Genomic DNA, 21636 nt, shown 5'->3' on the forward strand with positions numbered 1-21636 from the left:
TTCCACACCTGCTAATTTCAAGGGATTTAATTAAGACATCCAATTTCACACTGACCAACCTGGTTTCACTTCACCCAAGTGGAAGGTAATCTATTAAATGACTTTAGCCTCATAGGAATCTATCACCAGATTTAACTTCGGGGCCCCTCAGGACTCTTCTGACCCAATATCTTTTCATTCCTTGGGGCAATGAAATTTTTTTTTCATTTTTAAAAACAATTGGCACACTAGCTGATGATGAGAGGGAGGACATTTCAAGACATTTTATACTATTCTATGAGGACACTAAAGTTCCAGTGATATTATACCAACATACTTTCAGAGGAATAAGACCAATTAACTCATGCAAATTTAAGAAGTTATAAGGAATATGACTTTTTACTGAACCCAACTAGGTTATTATCTTACTCTGAAAGATTGTCAAATGTCCCATTTGCTTTTGCTTTATTCATTCATTCAAAAAGTATTTTTAAATAGTTTATTAAATGGCTATTATGTACAGGGCACTGTGCTATACCCTAAGGAATACAAAAACAAAGCAGACTCCACCCTCAAGAAGTTTACGTTTTATTGGAAAAAATATGACTACAGACAAATAAGTTCAAAATAGAAAATGTAAGCTAAAATAATTTGTGGTAGATAAAAAGAACACTAGCCTTTGAAGGACTCGAGAATGTAGGGGATAACATAAGAGCTTGGCTTTAAAGGGTCTTAGGGATCATCAGAACTGAAATGGGGATGGAATGGGTTTCATGCATGGAAATAGTCTGTGAAAAAGCATAGAGATATGAGAGACAGCATATTATGTTATACGTGTGATGTATATGCTATGATATATATATGTGTGTGTGTGTGTATGTATATATATATATACATATATATATTATGGCATATGTTATATATATATATGTAACACCATATAGGTCAGCATAATTGAAACATAGAATATGTAAGAACAATTGTAATATCTGTAAATTTAAATTAGAACTAGATTGGGAAGAGCTTTAAATGTCAGAATGTGTATTTGCCCTACAAGCTATTTGGACTTCTTTTAGTATGGTCAGACTTCTGCATAAGGAGTATCTACTTAGCAACTATATACAGGATGTTTTGGAGATGAAAAGGAAAACTAAAGGGATGGGGCCAATTAGAAGACCTGAAGTACTTGAAGAAAAAAGGAAGGTCTGAATTAGGGTGTTCTTGTTTTTCAATAGTTTTCAGTCATGTCCAACTCTTTGTAATCCCATTTGAATTTTCTTGGTAAAGATAATGAATGGATTTTTCATTCCCTTCTCCAGCTCATTTTTTACAGATGAAGAACTGAGGCAAGTTGAACTTAGATTTTCCCTATTCTAGACTAAGTACACTCTATCCACTGTGCCATGTAGCTGCAACCTAATCTAGTTACTTTGTCAATTGAGAAAAGGAGATGGGTCTAATATAGAGGTGGAAAGTGTCAGTGGAGAGTTGAGGATGATTCCCAATTTGTGAACCTGATTGACTGAAAGGAGAATGGTGTCGTCCAAAGAAATAGGGAAATGATGAAGAACTAAAGCTGACAACATTTGGGGTCCACCTTCCAGTTTTATCTGTGGTCTGATCTTTGAGGTACCACTATAACACCTCTCACATTGGCTAAAATGACAGGAAAAGATTAAGATAAATGTTGGAAGAGATGTGGGGGAAAAAATGTTGGAAGGAAAGGGACACTAATACATTGTTGGTGGAGTTGTGAACTGATCCAATCAACCATTCTGGAGAGTGATTTGGAACTATGCCCAAAGAGCTATCAAACTGTGCATGCCCTTTGATCCAGCAGTGTATGTATCCCTGTTTCCCAAAGAGATCATAAAAAAAGGAAAAGGAGACCCACATGTGCAAAAATGTTTGTATCAGCCCTTTCTATAATGGCAAGAAACTAGAAACTGAGTTGATGCCCATCAGTTGGAGAATGGCTGAATAAGTTATGGCATATGAATGTAATGGAATATTTTTGTTCTATTAGAAATGATCAGCAGGGATGATTTCAGAAAGGCCAGGAGAGCCTTCCATGTTAAATGCTAAATGAAGTGAGTAGAACCAAAAGAACATTGTACACAGCAACAAGAAGAATATGTGATGATCAATTCTGATGGAAGTGGCTCTTTTCAACAATGAGGTGATTCAGGCCAATTCCAATAAACTTGTGATGGAGGGAGCCATCTGCATCCAGAAAAAGGATTTGTGGGACTAAATGTGGATCACAACATAGTATTTTCACCTTTTTTTTTGTTATTTGCTTGTGTTTTTTCTTTCTCTTTTCCATTTTGATCTGATTTTTCTTGTGCAGCATGATGAATGTGGAAATATATTTCCAAGAATTACATGTGTTAAACCTACATTGATTTACTTGCTATCTAGGGGAGGAGGGTGGAGGGAGTAGAGGGAGAAAAATTTAGAACACGAGATTTTGCAAGAGTGACTGTTGAAAACTATCTTTGCATGTATTTTGAAAATAAAAAGCAATTATTAAAAAAAAGTGAAAATAAATAAATATAGATCTATTGGCATAGTATAAAAATGCTACACTAGCTCTGAAACTTTCTAAATCTATCCCCAAGGTAACATAATAAAGCCATGTATCTTTCTTGTTTATAATCTACTCAAAATGTATTATTTATTTACATGTTATTTCATTTTTACCTTCTTAATAAACTTTGAAACTTATATGCTTTGGAATGCTTGTGTTTACCAAGACTGGCAAATATTTTTTCATAGTAGCATTCATTAGACTTGTATTTAAATATCAAAATGACTTTCAGCATTTAGCACCTTAATGAAGAAGACAGTCTTTTTACATATCCTCTTTGAAGACAGGCTGAGGCAATTGGGATAAAGTGACTTGCCCAGATTCACCCAGCTAGGAAGTGTTAAGTGTTTGAGGTCATATTTGAACTCAGGTCCTCCTGACTTCAGGGCTGACACTCTATCCACTACACCACCTAGTGACCCCTTGGTTTCATTTTTATCTTTGTTACTCCGCTCTTAGTGACTACACAGAGTGGATGCTCAACTAAATGCATATGATTGCTTGTTTACAGTCAAAACTTTAAACTCCTTGGAGAAAGCACATGTGAGTAATTGTTTTTTCCACCTTCATTTTCCTAGCACCTAGCACAGTATCTCTGAAGCAGGTACTTAATAAATATCTGTTAAATTGTAGTGAACTGAATTAGGACAAACAACAAAATTCACAAGATAGGGAGTAGTCTGTGTCCCTTATTATTCATTATAAAAGAGATTTAAATGAATTTTCTGTTCTAGTTTTTACCTTATTTCCATTAACATTTTTGACTATCCATTTAAAAAGTAAGCAATTGAAACCATCATTTTCAATACGAGTCTTTATTTGGGTTGGCACTCAGTGGCACAATCATACAATCCTGTATGGTGCAATCAGATCAAAGAGGCCAACAGAATCCAGAAGTCTATTATAGTCAGCTGTGTATAAGCATGCAAAGATACAGGTAGGAAAAGGAGTAAAGCTCCATGGCCCTCATGCTGGGCCAGAAAGTCTATATAAAAAATCATTCACCATTATGAAGAAGAAACACCAATGCAAATAATTCTGGAATTAAACCATTTCTTTGGATAGTTAACTTTGATGATTAAGCTAATGCCAATTAGAATAGCTGTTATTTTTTCTTCTTCTGATTTATGTGTTTCTTTTTTATTTCATTTAAAACTTCAAAACATTGTTACAATTTGTAACAATTTAATTTAATTCTGGCATTTTATGATGATTTGCTCTCCACATGCTGCTATTCTTACATGGTGGATTACTCATTACTTCTGTGAAGACTGAAAACTCATAGTATGAAAACAGTAAAACTGAAAACAAAGTTAAAGGCTGGTAAAAACATATTTAACCAACCATCAGTTACAACTTCTCTCTTCCTTTTCTTTCTCCTCTTCTTTAAAACATTTCTAGATGTGTTACTTTTCATTATTGTTAAAGACAATTGTTACAAAATCAAACATGAACTTCACTTTTTTGTCATTTTAAGGTTAGAGACTGAAAGTTTTAACATTGTTCTCTTAGATGGTGACAATCAATGATTTATGACATTTCTTTGCTCAGTTTTACACTTGGAAAAAGAAAATCTGCTTTGAATGTAGAGCAGTAATACAAGGTGCGCACATAACTAAGCATTGATTATGGGATTGATTCCCTTGCTTTCCAACCATTTCAAAGATGGCCCTACTTGAAGGAGGCTCTCACAATTCTGCCCTTTTGAGGCTGAGGAGGGCGCCAGTTATCCACCATGGGCACAGGAGGCTCATTCTCAGCACTGAAGAAAAGACTTCGCAACTTGGCCATCTGTAAGAGTTCACACATTCAATGTTAATGGTTTGTAACCTACTTTTGCTACACTTCATGAAACAGGGAATTAGGAAACTAGATATTTCAAGAATCTCTCTCCCTCTCCTTCTGTCCCTCCTTTCCCCCTCTCCCTTTCTCCTTCCCCTCTCTTTCTGTCTGTCTGTTTCTCTCTTCTTTTCTCCTATCTCTCTTTCATCTCTCTCTGTCTCTGTTTCCATGTCTCTGTCTCTCTCTCTGTCTCTCTCTGTCTGTCTCTTTTTCTGTCTCTTTGTCTCTGTCTCTGTCTCTCTCTACATAAATATATAAAGAATTTTTTCTTGAATGATCACCATCTTGGCCCAACCCTCTGCTTCACTTTAATATAGGATAAACATTTACTACTGCCAAAATGTATTTCCCTCTGATTTATCTACTTATTTGTAATTGTATCAGGATTTCATGAGAAGCACAAATATACATAGTTAGTGATGGCATTTTTTATAATTAACGATAGTAGAATGGATGGAAAATGTCAATCACATCTAGAGAAAGAATTATGGACACTTTATGTGAATTGAAGCATAATATTTTCACCTTTTTGTTGTTCTTTTCTTTTCTCATGTTTTTTTTCCTTTAAGTATGATTTTTCTTGCACAACATGACAAATACAGAAACATGTTTAAAAGAATAGCATGTGTTAACCTATATCAGATTGTCTTGGGGAACAGGAGGTAAAGGAGGAAATGAGAAAATTTTGAAACATAAGTTTTACAAAAATGAATGTTGAAAACTATCTTTACATGTATTTGGGAAAATAAAATACTAGTGAGTACAGAAAAGAAAATATGTAAAGCATTTAGCACAAAAAAAGATAGGATAATATTTCTATTTTCATCATCTTCTTCCTATCGTAGTATCTCACAACTGAAAGAGCCCTCTGAAGTTCTCGTCTAATTCTAGGCAAATTAAGCATCCCATCTTCAACATTCTTGACAAGTGTAGATTGGTTCATCCAACCTCTACCTAAAACCCTTCAGTGTCAAAGAACTCATAACTTCCCAAAGCAAGTTTTACCTACTGAGCCACATCACAAAGAGTCTAAATCCTCTTAGATGTGAGAGCCCTTCATATTCTTAATGTCAACTATCACATCACCCTTAACATGTCTCTTTTCTGGATGAAATATGCCCCCTTCCTTCTAATGTTCCTTATATGATGTGTTTTCAAATACCCTCATCTATTATGATTGTCTTCCTCTAGAACAGGATATATCTGCTTTGACAATGACCTTCCCAAAATGTAGTGCTCAAAACTGAGAAGAATGCTTCAGATAGAGTCTGGAAAGAAGAATGCAGATAGAGTCTTACTTCCCTCATTCTGGGCAGTAGGATTTTTGTCAGTGTAAACACCTTGAAATAGCAGTGATACACACTATTCTCCTGGAGACCTCTGATTGTGAACAATAGAGTCTGTCTAACATTTTCTATAGCATCCCCAAAGCTTAGCAAATGATTAGCACTTAATAAATACTTTTTCCTTCTTTCTTTCTCTCTTTTTGATTCATTCAAATTGATTGAAGGTGACTAACTGGGCCAAAATACTGATTCGTTAGTCATCCAGCTTTTGTGAAACAAGATCACCAAGAAATTGTAAGCAAAAAATTCAACAGTCTCCTTTAAAATTCTTGTTAGATGTTTACCTGGTCAGAGCTCACAGTTATTGGTTCCTTCAGAAGAAGCCAGACGATGCACTCCTCACAAGGTGGAGTGGTGAAGGAGCCATGGTAAGTCCAATAATCCCGACAAGCAGGGAAAAGACAGGATGGGTCGAAGTGTGTGAAAGGAGCATCTTTGCCCTAAAAGAGATTCAATAAAACAGGCCAAGTATAAATGGTACATCTTCATATCATCTATTTAGGACACTGGTTTCAAACCATGAGCAAATTTTCTTCAAAATTTCAAGGAAATTAAATTTTAAGAGATAGAAGCACTTTCATAAAATTACCACTTGCTCCAAATATATCATTTTTAAAAGCAAAAGATTCTCCTTTTAGATCCAAAATATAGTTTTACTAACAATTCAATAATTGATTCAAAAAGCATTTATTAAACATCATCTGTGAAGACCACCATGCTCTAGGTAGTAGGGAAAACTGTAAAATTTAAATAAGGCACATGGAGCTTATAGTCTAGAAAGTGAGAAAGAATCAGATAATTTAAAAGACCCAATATTATATCATTAGGTCATTTGAAATTGCAATACCAAGTTCGTGTTGAGGTTGAAAGGGGAATTTTAAGTCAGTGGATTAGAGAAGATTTAGTTGAAATGAGGCCATTTCTCTTAGACTCTAGAAGATAGATAAAAATTCAATAAACATGGAAGGTTAGAGAGGATATTCTAGGTAAAGAATCAGCAAAAATACAGAGATGGGAGTACATAAGGCATGGGGAGTAGAGAAATCTGGTAAGATTCACCAAACTCAGGAGTACCTTAATGTCAGGCAGAAATCTATTCAGCAAGAAACAGGGAGCTCTGGTGCTTTATGAGCAGTTTATAGCTACATATGAGTGTGCATACACACACACACACACACACACACACACACATATATATGCAGACACACATACACATATATATGTACATAAAGTACTAACAGTAGTATAAAGGCTAGATTAATAAGAGAAGAGAAAGTGGAGACACTAAATACTGTTAAGAAGCTATTTTAATCGTCCAGAAAGGGGAATGGAGTCTTTATGATGGCAGTGGAATAGATATGAGGAAGAAAATTAAAGAAATATTGTAGAGGTAGAATCTATGGAATGTAGCAACTTAGATATACAAAGTATATATGAAAAGATAACCTCAGGGTTTTGAACATAGGAGAAGAGTAAATGCTGATTCTACCATCAAAATAAAAACAGAAAGATCAGATTTATGGGGGAATGCTGATAAGTATTGCTTTATACATGGTAAATTTGATGTGCCAGTTAGAACATCTAAATATAGCAGTCTTGTAAGTAGAGATATGGACTTGGAGCTCAAAAATCTAGTCCAGTCTTGAAATAGAGAATTGGGAGTCATTTGCATAAAAGTGATGGTTGAAGTACACTGATTGTTGCTTAAAGAGATAATGCAGAATTTGAAGAGAATATTGGCAGAGCATGACATGGCAAACATTCACATTAAGATATCTGGAAGATAAGAAATGATCAAAGAAAACAGAAAGGGAGCAATACTAGGTAGGATGAGAGCCAAGAGATTGTTTCTCTGAAGCCAAGAATAAAGAGAACCAATGGTTTTTCAATTTTCATAGTAAAAGGTGGAAAAGAGCATAAAAGACCACTGGATTTAGGGGGTTTTTTTTCTAAAAAAAAATAGTTATTATCTTTGAGAGAAAGAATGGTGTGGGGAGGGGTAGAAAATAGTTTGCAGAAGTCTAAGGAGAGAATAAATAGAACGGAAATGGAAGCATCCAGAAAAAGCAAATTTTTTTCAAGTAATTTGGAAATGAAAGTGAGGAAGGAATATGAGAGTAACTGGAAGGAGTAGAAAAAGTCAAGTGAAGGATTAGTAGTAGTAGGTAGTACCAATAGCAGTGGTAGTAGTAATAATAGAAGTATAGTAATAGCAGCAGCAGTATAGTAGTAGATGAAAAAGGAGAAGGAGGAGGAGGAAAAGGAGGAAGAGTACTTGAGAATAAATTTCAGTATAATTCTCCAGCCACATTTTTTTAAGCTGAAAGATATTTGATGAGCATGTTGATAGACAGATAAGTATGATTACATATCTACACAATATTTTTAAAAGTTGGTTTTGGACATTAAACACCACTTCCCATAATAAATCATATTGACTTATTTCTAGCCAAAATGTTTATTTTCCTGAAGATATAGATAACATTTAACCAGGATTTTGATAGCCCAAATTTTAATAAGTAGAAAATTTATGCACTAATTATATTGATATTATTTTAGCATGCATTCACTTGTAAGATTTCTAATAGAAAATAATTCCATTTAGATATATTTAATATCTATAATAAAATTATTTATGAAAATGTTCCAAAATAGAATTCAAAATTTCTTTTAAAATTAAAAATGCCTATTGATCAAATTTATAGAATATAAATTTGAGAAGGATTGTTTCATTTTGTTTTTTATCCTCAATATATATGTGATACAATGCCTAGTACATATAAGCATTAGTTTGATGTTTGAATTAAATTAGCTTGATGATTAAAGATATATATATATATTCTTGATACTTCCTCAGACAAAGAAATAGATTTGAAGGAATTTTGGAAATGTAATTTTTTTTTGCTGAGGCAATTGGGGTTAAGTGACTTGCCCAGGGTCACACAGCCAGGAAGTATTAAGTATCTGAGACTACATTTGAATTCATATCTTCCTGACTTCAGGGCATGTGCTCTATCCACTGTGCCACCTAGTTGCCCTGAAATGTATTTTTAAAACTGGAGAGATCTTTTTTTTCCCCTTTACCTTAGTCTTAATTTTGTCCAGTGCATCAAGCAATAGCTGAAATTCCCCTTTCTCCCGTCCTATCTGTAATACAAAAAGAAAAACAAAAAACAACAAATCAATTGTTATAGAATTTGATTGTCGGACAATGCTGAACTTGATAGAGCTTTTTGTTCATAATTGAAATGTAACTCCAGTTTCCACTATGATTTTAGATTATATGTTTTTTTTAATCTAAATTTGAACTCCAAGTCTTAAAAATGCAGCAGTCACAAATTATAGGTCTTTTTGCTGTATACTTTGGACTTCTGTCCAAGTCTGTTCCATGGTAGGGAATTGACAGACTCAAATATGAAAAGGCTTTAGCAGTGATGTGACAAACTATGGCCAGGTTATATCTACACTATCCCATATATATTTTATCTTTCTCAGATACCTCTAAATTATATTTGGGCAAATATGGTGGCTATTTATCTTTTTCTAACAACTCCCTAGAGACATTCAATCAAAGCATACAAAATTATCATGAAGAATTACACAACTTTAATATCTACTAGGGCATTAGTAGTATATAGTTGATATTTGTGTAATGTTTTGAGATTTACAAAGCACTCAAAATATGTTTCATTTAATCCTCATATTAACTCTGTGGGGTGGATATTACAAATATTGTTGTCTCAATTTTTAACTGTGAATACAGATTCAGACATATTAAACTATTCATTTAAAGTCATAGAGCTAGTAAGTAATAAAAGCAGGATTTGAACCCAGGATTCTCCTAACTTAAAGTCTGGCATTTGTTCTACTACACAAGCTGAATTATCATGTCCACCAAATTCTATTAAATACTCTTGTAATTCATTGCAAGTATTCTTATACCAAGGGGAATTGTAATGAAGCAGATAGAGTACTAGGCTTGAAGCCTTAATGTGCTGGAGTCAGTTTAAACCAATTTAGGAAAGCTAATGGTAAAAGCTGTGGGCTGAGCATTTACACCCAAACTAAAGATGTTATAAAATCAGGGTTTTATTTATTGTTTTATTGATTGTTTATACTAAAGAAAGCTATGCAGAGAAAGTATTATTACAAACTAAACCAAAAAGTGTTTTGGGGGTTTGCCCCACCCTCTATTGATCCTATTGTTAAATATTCACCAGCTCATCTTTGGCTTGCAATCAGGGTCAACTGGAATCAGATATCTCTTCTGACCTTTAGCTCCGCAAGCCTGGGCATATCACTTAGCCTCTTTGCCATAGGCAATTCCTAAGGACTTACCTACTATATCCTAGAGAAAGTCTAATGTTGAGGAAGGGAGTTCTCACACTAGGAATTTCCAACAGTAAAGAAATCACAGATTGTTCACACTTTCAAATCCTCCTGAAAACAACTCTTTTTAAAAGTTATACCTGACCAACATGGTACTTATATCCTGTTTCAGAGCTGATGCTTCCCATGCTACAGGTCCTTCCTAATAACATGCATTTCATTCTCTCATTGGCAGACTTCACAAAATCATAACAAAGTAGCTCCTTGATAATGTAAAAGTTTTGTCATCCTATGTCTAGCATTAAAAATTAACTTCTGAATTTACAGCACATAACAAATTTGGTCATTCAACAAGAAAAAAAGAAGCAAGATTTTCACCTCCGCTTTAAACTCTGGATCTTGTTACTACTACATTCATGTGAGAATGACACTTAAGTACTCATTAAACCAGGGTTGGCTCAACAACACAAGCATTCCGTGTGGTTATCTTGGCATGGTCTAATGTGCATGGTGGCTAGACTGGGCTGAGTGAATTGCAAGCCAGAGATTAGAGATCAAAGTGTTGATCTTTCAGTTTTTAGGGAAACTAATGGAGTAGCAAGAGGGTCCAGGGAGTAAATGTGTCTTATGTCCCTGAATACCAATAGTTATACACAACACACAAACAGATGCCTTGCAACTAAGAAGTGGTGTGCCATGGGACAAGCAAATTTTTACAAACAGAAAACAAAACAAAACACAGCACTTCTTGGTCTGACCTTGGTTGACTTAATTTGATTCACAGTTTTATACATTACCCTCTGTTTCTATTCTTCTTTGTACTGTTCAGGATTTGGGTGTTGAGAAGTGAAAGGTTTTTTTTTGTTGTTGTTTTGGTTTTTTTTAATTTAAAAATAACTTGATATATGGGATGCTGAATTGAAGCAGGAAAAAAAAACTTCGGGAGTTCCTATTTTCTCCTTTGCAGAAGGAAACACTGTGGCAGCTTTCCAAAGGGCAAAGACAATTCACTGACTGATATATATATATATAGTTACTGTTTACCAGACCTTCAGAAAAATGCCCACAACAGCAATTCCATCAGGTTGTTTCAAAGCTTCTCCAAAAGTGCCATATTTGGGATTCCAGTGAACCATGTGAAGCTGAAACCATACAATGAAAATATGTAATAAATAAGCAAGAATATGAATGTACAGCAACCAAGTACAAGCTACTCCATCAAACATATAATGTAAAATTATATATTTTATACCATCAAACATGTATACAGATCAACGAATATTTGCCCCTCTAAACCAAGAAATAATTCCTTAGCTTTGTGACTGGGGAGAAATTTCTTAAGTTTTTGGATCTCCAGACTCCTAATCTACAAAATAAGGATTGCCTCTAAATTTTTTTCCAATTGTAAATCAATAAATTTTGAAAAATGTAAAATAGTTCTTCCTTCTACCTCATCTAAGAGTGAAAGGTACATAGGGAGAGGAGTGGAAAGGGAAGTGGGATTTTCATGAGAATTTAAATTACTTAAAATTATAATAGATTTTGAGTGAAAAATTTTATATTTATATTTATAATTGCACAATGGCAAGTAAAAATGACATTTCTTGGGGAATCAAATCCTAAAAACACAGTTTGTGTGATGGGTTGATTGCTTTCAAAATTACTTCATTTCTCTTATCAACTTAGAGTTGTATAAAGAACTTTAAAAAAAAAAAGGATATCTAAGACTTTGAAATTAAAAGTGATAACTAGAAGTGGAAAAATGAGGGGGGAAACTATGTTTTGCTTTTCAAATATGACAATTTTCAGCCTAAAGGAATTCAGTAATTATAGTTTTGAGAAAAAGAGGACTTAGTAGCAAAGCAATTAAATTCATGGTCATTTTAAATTTGAATACTATATTCAAAATACATCAAAAGTTTCCTATGGAATTCTACATAGAATGAAAGGCTTATGCTATTCCATAGTGGTTAAATTTATTATTTCTTAATGTAAAATACCTTACTGTTTGGTAGAAATACTTTGCCTTAGATTAATTGTGAAACATAATAACACAAAAGTTTTATGTGCAGAAAAATATAAAATCGCATATTATGTCAAAATCTGAAGTCAATAGGGGCTTATCCTCCCTTCAAATTGGGAATAATGGTACAATACACTCATGTGAAATTCATGTGTTTTTGAAGAAAATATTGAAGGGAAAACAAATAAACAAACCTTTATTCAGTACATTTCCCACATGCTCTTAACTGAAGCTTGACCTAATCTTAGTTTTACCGATAAAAGAAGAGAATTTACTACAACCCTTTTAGAGTTAGATTCTTCTAAGCTTTGTCCTGGCTTTTGGATTTTTGTCAGCTCTGCTTGCATTATGATCTTGTTTAATTGGTCTTAGGAAGAGTTTGTTGCCAGAAGTTTCCTTCTTCACTAGCAATATTCATGACTTCTTATCACCTCCCTTGTACCTTCTTTATCTCCTAACTTATAGAAACTATCTTTCCGATCCATAGAATTAGTAAAAGAGAAAAATGACAGAAATGTGGGTTGCATTTCCATTGGTATGCAAAATTATATAGCTCATTTCTCAAGCCATAAAAGATTTCTATTTGCCCTAATGAATAAATTACTTGGGTGTAGTATAAAATGATATTCATATTAATTTGTTTCTATAACAACCATCCTTTCTCACTTTCTCTCTATCTGTCCCTGTCTCTGTCTCTCTCTGTCTCTCTCTCATATTAAGGAACTCTATTACTTTTTCAGTTATAAGCACAAACAATATCACAAAATATGTTTTATAAAAATATTTATAATATTAGTTTAGAAATAGAATAACAAACTTGTTTCACTGTAGTCGCTCTTTTCTTTTTTTATCCTTTTTAGGGTTTTTCTCTCTTTTGTCAGCCCTTCTACCTTTCCCTTCAGTGCATCTAGTGCCTACCTGCATTTTGGCAGCCTTGTTCAGGTTTGCCCTCTCTAAATATTAGCCTTCTCTTAGTCAGCATCTTCAGCTACTCTTAATTACAATTTATTTGATATACTGGCTTCTTGAGTGGCATGACATTTCCTTTTCCTGCTCATTTTACAGATGAACAAACAGGGTGGACAAGTCACACATTTCATAAATGTTTTAGACTAGATTTGAACTCAGGTTCTGACTGCAGGGTGGGCATTCTATCCACTGTGCCACCTCACTACCCTAAATAAAAAAGTTGCATGATACAATGGAAAGAGCACCAAATCAGAAGACCTGGTTTCAAATCTCATTTCTGGCATTACCCATGTGACCTTGACTTTCAATTTCCTCATATATAAAATGAGGAGGTATTTAAGATCCTTTTAAGTTTTAGATCTATGATATTAGTACAATGCAGTGACAAAAACCACAAAGATTAATCAGTAGATCTGGATTCTAGACCTAATTTTGCCACTAATAAGCATTTGTTAAGTGGTTTATTCCAGGGCCCATGTTAAAAATCTGCTCTCAAGACATTTACATTCTAATTCTAGTAGGATATGTGGGATTCTAAGCATCAAGGGGGCAAAATGAATAGAGTGCTGGGCTGAAGTCAGGAAAACTCCTCTTCCTAAATTCAAATCTGGCCTCAGATCCTTATTAGTTGTATGATCCTGGACAAGTCACTTAAATCTGTTTGCCTCAGTTTTCTTATCTGTAAAATGAGCTGGAGAAGGAAATAGCAAACCACTCCAGTGTCTTTGCCAAGAAAACCCAAAAGGTATCATAGAGTTGGACACTGAAATGACTGAACAAACAAAAAAAAAAAAACAATTTGGGATAAGGAATCTCAGTCCTCTGACTCCCTTTCTTCATATATAAAAGGATTTAATCTCTAAGTTATATCTGGGAAAGACTTAAAGATAGTTCCTACCTCAGCAGCATATTTCACTCCATCCACAGTATGCTCTGAGCCATGATCATCAGATGATCCCCAATGAAGGTGAAATTGGCGCAATCGATAGGGTGCAGAGAGTGGTCCCCCTCTCAGCACTGTAAAGATAACTTGGGTTAATACTGAATTAAGTCCACCTTTACAAACTTTCTCCTAAGCAAGTATTTCTGCATTTTTAGGCCTGATTTAGAAACAGAGCCCAGTAGGTCCAAGAATTCTGTGGTTCCATAACTCCAAAGCCTAGTCAAATTGCAATATGTGGTACCTATTGAAAGATTGGTCTTATTTTCTTTCTCAAATTACAACAATGCACAATATTCATGAGGTGTTATTTTTCCTCCTTCTTCCATCCTCTCCCCTAGCACACTTATTTTTACATAGAGAAAAGTCAGTCCCTCTTCTGGTAGCCCAATGCTATTTTCCCAACTTTATTTTCCAAAGTCTTCTTTATATCTTGCCAAGGATTTGATTGATGAACATCTTCCACAGTGTCACAGAATGCTAGGGACCCTTCTGATATCTCACATAGACTCTGAAAATATTTTCCTCTCAGAGTCCTAAGATATTACAACTTGTTTACTGGTGAAGAGAATGAGTTATGTAAGATAGTTGGAAATAATACTATCTACAACAGTATTTCAGAACTATAAAATTACACATGAGAACATGAATTAACAAGCATTCCTTAAGCGCTTTCAGAGCCAGGCATTGTCCTGCATATTGAAAAAAAAAAAAAAAAAAGGACAAAAATAAAACAGTCCCTACCCACAAGAAACTTACAATCTATTTGAATGAAACAATATTGTACATATGTAGGTTTGTGCAAAACAGATACATATAAGAGTTGCAGCTCTAAAATAATGAATTTAATTCAGCAATTCATTACTAGAAGAATTACCTCTAGTCACATCTCCTGTGTACACAGTAACATAATATTCCTTCCCACAGATAGATGAAAAAATGTACCTTGTCTTTTCTAAGGATAGCTTTAATTCTTATGTTTTAATTTCAAAGTATTGATTCTTTCCTCTAGATAAGGCATTCATAAAGTCATTTTCTTTAGATTAATGGCTCCACTACAAATATTTTAAAAATTAATCCCTTTTGTGCCAAGAAATTTCAAGACAATATTTAATGTATGTCATCATAGTTGTGAAAAAAAAATCCTACAGAAGAAATTGTAGAATACTAAATTTATATGTTATATATGTGTGTGTGTGTGTGTGTGTGTGTGTGTGTGTAGATATAGATATATAGATATATATATATCTATATCTACACACACACTAAGTTATTATCTACAGGATAAAATACAAAATAATGAGCCTGACATTCCAGTCCTTCACAATCTGGCTCCTACCAACCTCCTCTTCCAACCTTATTCTATATTATTTCATAATATACTTTATATTCAAGCCAAACTGAACAGCTCTATTCCCTGATTTTGTTTTGTTCTCTCCCATCTCTGTGTTTCTGTCCATGGTCCATCCCTGCCTGGAACAGACATCGCTTACCTCTGCCCCTTGAAATCCCTCCTTTCTTTCAAGGTACAGAGCAAGTGTTAGCTCTTGAAGCCTTTCTTCATCTGCTTCTCGCTTCATCTATGATATTTCCCTCTCAGGTCTCTCACACCATCTTCACCTTTCCTATGCATGCATCTTATATTATAATTTTTTCATGTACAAATTTTACCCCTTCTACTAAACTATATGTTCTCTCCTTGAGGCAGAAAAACGTTGTATTTCATATTTGCATCTTTAGTGGCTAGAGAATAGTTGGAAGCTCATAAGTGCTTATGAAATCCAACTGAGTCAGTAATCTGCATGCTAAGACTTGCTTGGAGATTTACATGTGCCCAGCGCTATTATAGAGTGAGAAGGTGTGGGAATGGGCCTGTGGTTTCATTGATATACAGAATTTTAGATAAGAAAGCTCCCTCTACCAAAGCAGATCTGCATCTTTTCTTCAAATATGAGTCTTAGACAGTATTTTAGTACTGAAATGTTCAGTGACTACCTCAGGGTCACATACACAGTATATGTAAAAAGCAGGGCTTGAATTCAACTTTTCCCAGCTCTGAAGTTAGCTTTCTAGCCATTGCACCACACTGCTTTTTAAAGAATGATGAACTCATGGAAAAATTTATTTTATCAGTTCTGGATAAGAAGGTAAAAATTGAATCACAAATGGAAAAGCAGGTTATAGCAATTGTGTTAATTATTCAGTAAAAATATTGGTTGACTCCAAACAACTCAATACTCAAATGTTATGAGTTCAGGAAAGTAAATTCAACCATTATAAGGGATGTTGGTTCATTTTGGGAAAACTGTCTCAGAAAAGAATACACAGCCAGGATAGTCAGGTAGTAATGGCTTTCTGATGTGAATCAAAGAAGTGTGTGTTTTATTAAGTGGATAAAGCTACAGGTCAATATTTGGATTCCATTTGTCATCTGCTTGAGGCTGGAAAAAACCCATCAATGTGAACTTAGAGGCTGTGAGGCTGTGATGAGTAAATATTAAGTAGGTGTAAAAATATCTTCTGAAGGAATGTGGGGGAGAGGAAGCTCTATCATTAACATTTTCCCACAGCAATTAGTATAGTAGAAGACAAGGACAGATTCTACCAAAATGTAATCTTTGCTATTTCTTGGCATCAATAATATGAAGAAATATTAGTGTGGCCCTTTCCATTTACAGCATTCTCGCTTTACAAGAATCCTCTTTGAATAGCAGTATGATTTACAAAATCAGATTTCTAAAATTGTCCATCACAAATCTCTCCAAAAAAACCACATTTCTTTGAAATAACCAGTACAGTGTGGTTAGTGATAGACATTAAAACACTATTAAAACAATAGTGAAATATTGAAGGAGGGCTTTAGTGCATTTAGCTAATATGATAGGTGAACTTTTGTAATGAATACTAGACAAACATAGAGCACTAATCTATTTGGAGGGGGGGGGGAAGAAAGAAGAAAACAAATGGGAAGTTTGAAGCTTTCTGTATATGGAGAAGCAAAAAGCTTTACTCAAACCATTTTGTCTCTGCTGTGAATCCACTAATTGCAATATCCAAATAATAGGTTTAGGGAAGCATGCTTTTTAAAAAAAACATATTTTAAAATCTGTATTACCCAAAAGTGAAGACTGACTTTTCTTTTTGGAAGGGAAAAAAAGAAAAAGAGAGAGAAAAAATGGGAGCTGACAATAAATGATGATAGGCAAAATATTTGATTCAACTCCAGGAAAATAAAGTTGGGAACCCAAGAAATATCTGACAAGTGTTGGAAACATACTCCTTGATGCGTCTTTCATTTATCTTAATGTGAAGGGGCAAAAAAACCAAACAAACAAGATTTGGACTAAGAGGACTAGATTCAAATCCTAACTGTTTTCTGAGTGACATTAGCCAGGCCATGTTACATTTTTAGACCTCAGCTCCTTACATATAAAATGAACCTATGATGTTCTGTGCAATATTCCAACTGTTTTCAGGTTCAGCCTCGGTGAGGGAAATTATCTTTACAACTTCCACCCTCTTCTTCTCCATCCTTTTCCCTTTTCTATTGCGTTATCCCTCTAACCCCTTACCCTTCTAACTCTACACATTTTCAAGTACTTTTTGCACTCCTATTTTCTCTCTGACTTCTTTATGAAACTTGTTCCCAAGAAAGCATTTTATATCAGTTATTTAGACTTGTGAATTGAAGTTAATATGCTACCTCCCTCAGGGACATTTGTTTTTCCAGCCCTGTTTCTAATAGTGGAATAAAAATAAGAAATAATGTCATTAAAGGAATTTTTGGCATCAGGAAAATGGTAAAGAATATATTTTGGAAGGGGGGAGTGTTATTGATAGATAGCAGGCCTCCTCTTAAACATCCCATGAAGATAGTTGCAGGCTTAGCTTATGGGTAGGATCAACTTTGAGATAAGGCCACCCTTAACCACATCCATCACTTTTTTACTCATTAAAATGGATTCCTGACATGATGAATTCAAAATAAATACCTCCCCTTTGATTTCCTTAAAATAATAATTTGACATTCATGAAAACAAGGGGCCTAGCACAATAAATATAGTCAAAAGAGAGGAAAACTGCCTCTTTTATTAAGATGCTTATTTGCAGTTATCCCTACTATTATGCTGATATGTAAACAAACATTTGCATCCAAGTCTACTTTGAATTTTTCCTAAGCACATAAGAAAATATCTAAGATTTGAGAAGTTTCCAATTAATTAAATAAATCCAAAATTTAATCAATAGTTTGAGCCTGGATCTGAATGATCTGATTAGCTACCTAAACTTGGCAATTTGTTTTAAAGAATCAAAAGAGTTAGAAGGGATTAAAACCCTCTATTCTTACTCCTCTCCTTTTACATAGAACAGACTGAGGCCATAAGTGACAGAGTGGATAGACTGCTTGGTCTGAAATCAGGAAAACCTAGGTTTAGAATGTCCTCAGATACTTACTAGCTGTGTGACTCTGAGCAAGTCACTTAACCTTGTTTGCCTCAATTTCCTCAACTGTAAAATTATCTGGAGTAGGAAATGTCAAGCTCCTCCAGTATCTTTTCTAAGAAAACTACAAAATGAGGTCATGAAGATTCAGAAAAAACTGAAAAATGACTAAACAATAAACTGAGAGCCATCAAGATCAAATGACGTGCCAAGGATCACAGAGGAGTAAATGACAGCCAAGATTCCTCTTCAAATGCCCTGTCTCCAAATTCTCCCCACCCCTGCCACATTAACCACAGTACCACTTTGTTTGCTTGATTTGAAGATTCAAGGAAAGTAAGTGAAGAGAAATATAATTTGAAAGTTAAAAATATAAATTGGTTCAATATAAGGAATAACCATTCAGAGATAATTAGAAAGTACTTCACAAACATGAAAGCTACTGTAGCAAGCTAAACAAAAATCATTTCATCTATATGAGTTTGGCCAAAGTAACTCCAATTCCTTAATTTATCTGATTTGCTCTGACTTTTCTATATAAGTATTCTGCAGATTCTTAAGTTGGATACCTTGATTGTGTAGAAATATTGGTCCAGCATTGGCACCACACAGAAATACTTTCAAATACTTTGGATTGATTTTTATAAAAAAAAGGAAAATTCAATTTAAAAGAACAAAAAACTGAGTTAAGATGAAATAACATTTAAGAAAAATTCTGTCATAGTTTTTACATGTAACCTGGGATTCAAAAATTGTTCTCTCGCTCTGCACTACAACTAAGAATTTTTTTGTTAATTATGATAATGATAAGATAGCTATCATTATGGCTAAATATTCATTTAACATTACATAAACAACATAAACATTATTGATGTTTGGAATGAATTTAGAAATTGTGTTGCATCAGGTAACAGATATAATGGTGACATCATGATTTTCCTTCACCTTACTGACAGCAAAACTAAATTTTTCTCCCAGTCTTATTATAATTCAGTTATTTGTTTAAAGCTGAAGGATAATATGGGGGACTTTTGATAGAAGATCTTCCAATTTCATACAAAGATGTGCCTGAATGAAATTCAGTTTCACACCTAGTAAGTGCGAGAAATTGAGCTATATGCTGACCTAAGTCCAATAGTCCCTATTGGGTTTTCAAAAAATATTAGTTGAAATTGAGGAAGTACTTAGAAGAGTGTCTGAACATAATACTTGTTCAATAAATGTTTCCTGACTTACTGATGAAGGAAGCAAACTCGAAATCACACAATGGGTTGATTCTTTTATGGGGCTTGACACCCTCCTCAGGACCCAAGTGGAATCTATTTTGTCTCCTTTTTGTATTCTTCTTTGCACATACTATTAACCCAGATCTCCTATACAGTTTAGAAGTGACAAAGAATAGCTATTGTAGGGTGGGACATTATGGTAGCAGTCCTATAGGATTGGGAAACAATCCAACTGTACATCCTCACATGTTTGCCTTGCCCTAGCTAAGCTCCCTTTTAGATATAGGGATACATCTCAGAAGCACTATGTTTGAACTTGGAAGGTGAGACAATTTTACTTCATTGCATAAATGTTTCCTGGCATCTACACATGATTTGCCTCTTTTCACCATTAGATCTACTATATAACAAAGTCCCTTCAGTTCAAGCTTACATTGAAAATATATGTATTTACCTATTGAGAACGGATGCAAAAATTTTTCAAGAACTTAGACTTACTTGATCTATCATAGGTGTCATCAAACACAACTCTGCAGGTTTTTCCATTGTTCAAAATGGTCTTTGCAGAACCTGGGTCATAAGAGGCAGACCAAGGCTGCAGAGAGGGATCATACTTGATGTCTTTAGTATGCAGTTCAATAGGTGATTGGTTGTCACCCTTAGCAATTGGGTAAATTTCATGCCAATGATCAGGTCCTAGGGGAAAAAAAGTTAAAGAAATTAATCATTGGCATCTTTCTGATGCCATTTGCTAGTAGATGAACTAACAAAACACAATGATGAGGAAGCTACATGTTTTAAAAGTAATCTTCCAGTAGAATTTGCAAAGAAGGAATCTCATCCCATGTATCTTGTGTCAGGGATAAGATAAGAAAGCATAAGTTAAAATTAAATTTCTATATAACTTTGTTTATAGAAAAAACGACTTAAAGAGGGTGGAAACCATTGTTTTCTATTTTCTGGTAAAGGTTAAGGGAAAGGACTCTTGGTCCTGCCCATAAAATAGAAGCAAAAAGCATCTTACTATTTGGATAATGTCTTTACAATTTTCAACAAGAATTCCGTTAAATTGCCTCATTTAAATTTTACAACAACCCTAAGTTATGTTAAGTATCTATATTTTGTAAATGAATCCTTTAAGCCTTCTAGACATGGGCTTTCCCAAGGGCCATAAAATCAGTAAGTGGAAGATGTACTGATTCCCAGCGTCAGGGTTTATCACTGCTGACCAGCAATCATAAACACCTGGGAAAAAAAAAATCGCACCAATATGGAAAAGATATGGGGTACTCCCAAAGTCTGTCAAAGCTAACTTCTTTCCGAAGGAATGAGCTTAAAAAATATGAAAGGATTCTTCTGGTCTCATCAAATTAAACAATTTATATCTTCACTCACCATTGTGGCTGGCGTAGCCCCACTCCTTGGCCATGGTCTTCTTTCTCAGGACTTTCTGCCTCCTAGCCTCTCCTGCAGGACGTCCTTCTGTGTCTGTCTAAGTCCGAGACTTTTATAAGTGCCCGCCAATACCATGTCCCTATTAGACCAGGGGAAGAGGGTGGGGCAGGGGGCTGGATGATAAGGACCTGACTCCTCTTTAGGAGAGAAAGAGGAGGGGTGGGAGGGGAGAATTTCTGACACTTTGACTGATGGCGAGGGTAGGAGGGGGGGAAGCATTGATTTAAGCTCTAACCTCTGCCCCCACCCCTTGCTCCCTCTGCCTTGGCCCTGCAGCTGGCTCTGTACAGCGGGGTAGGGAGGGGGCTTTAGGAAATCTGCGTTTTCTCCCAGCTGCATAGTGCAGAAATGCCCTTTTCCAATAACTTCCGCAAGGTGCTGAGCGGAGGAGGCTAGGTAGAAGCTAGAAAGTAGAGAAGGTTTAAAAATTCCTTTTTTCTCCTTATCCCTGACGACCCTCTTCCCACTCTCCAACCCCCACCCCTCTCTATTTT

At 34.8% G+C, this 21636-nt stretch overlaps 1 protein-coding gene across 1 annotated transcript; it reads right to left on the minus strand.

The window, feature by feature from the left end:
- Positions 1-3368: 3368 nt before the first annotated feature.
- Positions 3369-21193, minus strand: LOC127543707 (carbonic anhydrase 3). The gene is made up of 7 exons (XM_051969956.1): positions 21083-21193; positions 20186-20383; positions 13977-14095; positions 11136-11228; positions 8842-8904; positions 6042-6197; positions 3369-4360 (listed from the first exon to the last, which is right to left on the minus strand). The coding sequence occupies exons 1-7, from the start codon at positions 21114-21116 to the stop codon at positions 4241-4243; spliced, it is 783 nt and encodes a 260-aa protein (XP_051825916.1). The 5' UTR covers positions 21117-21193; the 3' UTR covers positions 3369-4240.
- Positions 21194-21636: the final 443 nt, after the last annotated feature.

The sequence above is a fragment of the Antechinus flavipes genome, chromosome 1 (assembly GCF_016432865.1).
Source record: "Antechinus flavipes isolate AdamAnt ecotype Samford, QLD, Australia chromosome 1, AdamAnt_v2, whole genome shotgun sequence".
NCBI lineage: Eukaryota > Metazoa > Chordata > Mammalia > Dasyuromorphia > Dasyuridae > Antechinus > Antechinus flavipes.

What these genes read in the sequence shown, in the direction of transcription:
- LOC127543707 (XM_051969956.1), bottom strand. Translation starts at nt 21,116, where the DNA reads ATGGCCAAGGAGTGGGGCTACGCCAGCCACAATG. An exon ending in GGGCTACGCCAGCCACAATG is followed by an intron (nt 20,384 to 21,082) that starts GTGAGTGAAGAT and finishes TTTTTCCCCTAG; the next exon opens with GACCTGATCATTGGCATGAA. An exon ending in TGGACAAAATTAAGACTAAG is followed by an intron (nt 6,198 to 8,841) that starts GTAAAGGGGAAA and finishes AATCTCTTTTAG; the next exon opens with GGCAAAGATGCTCCTTTCAC.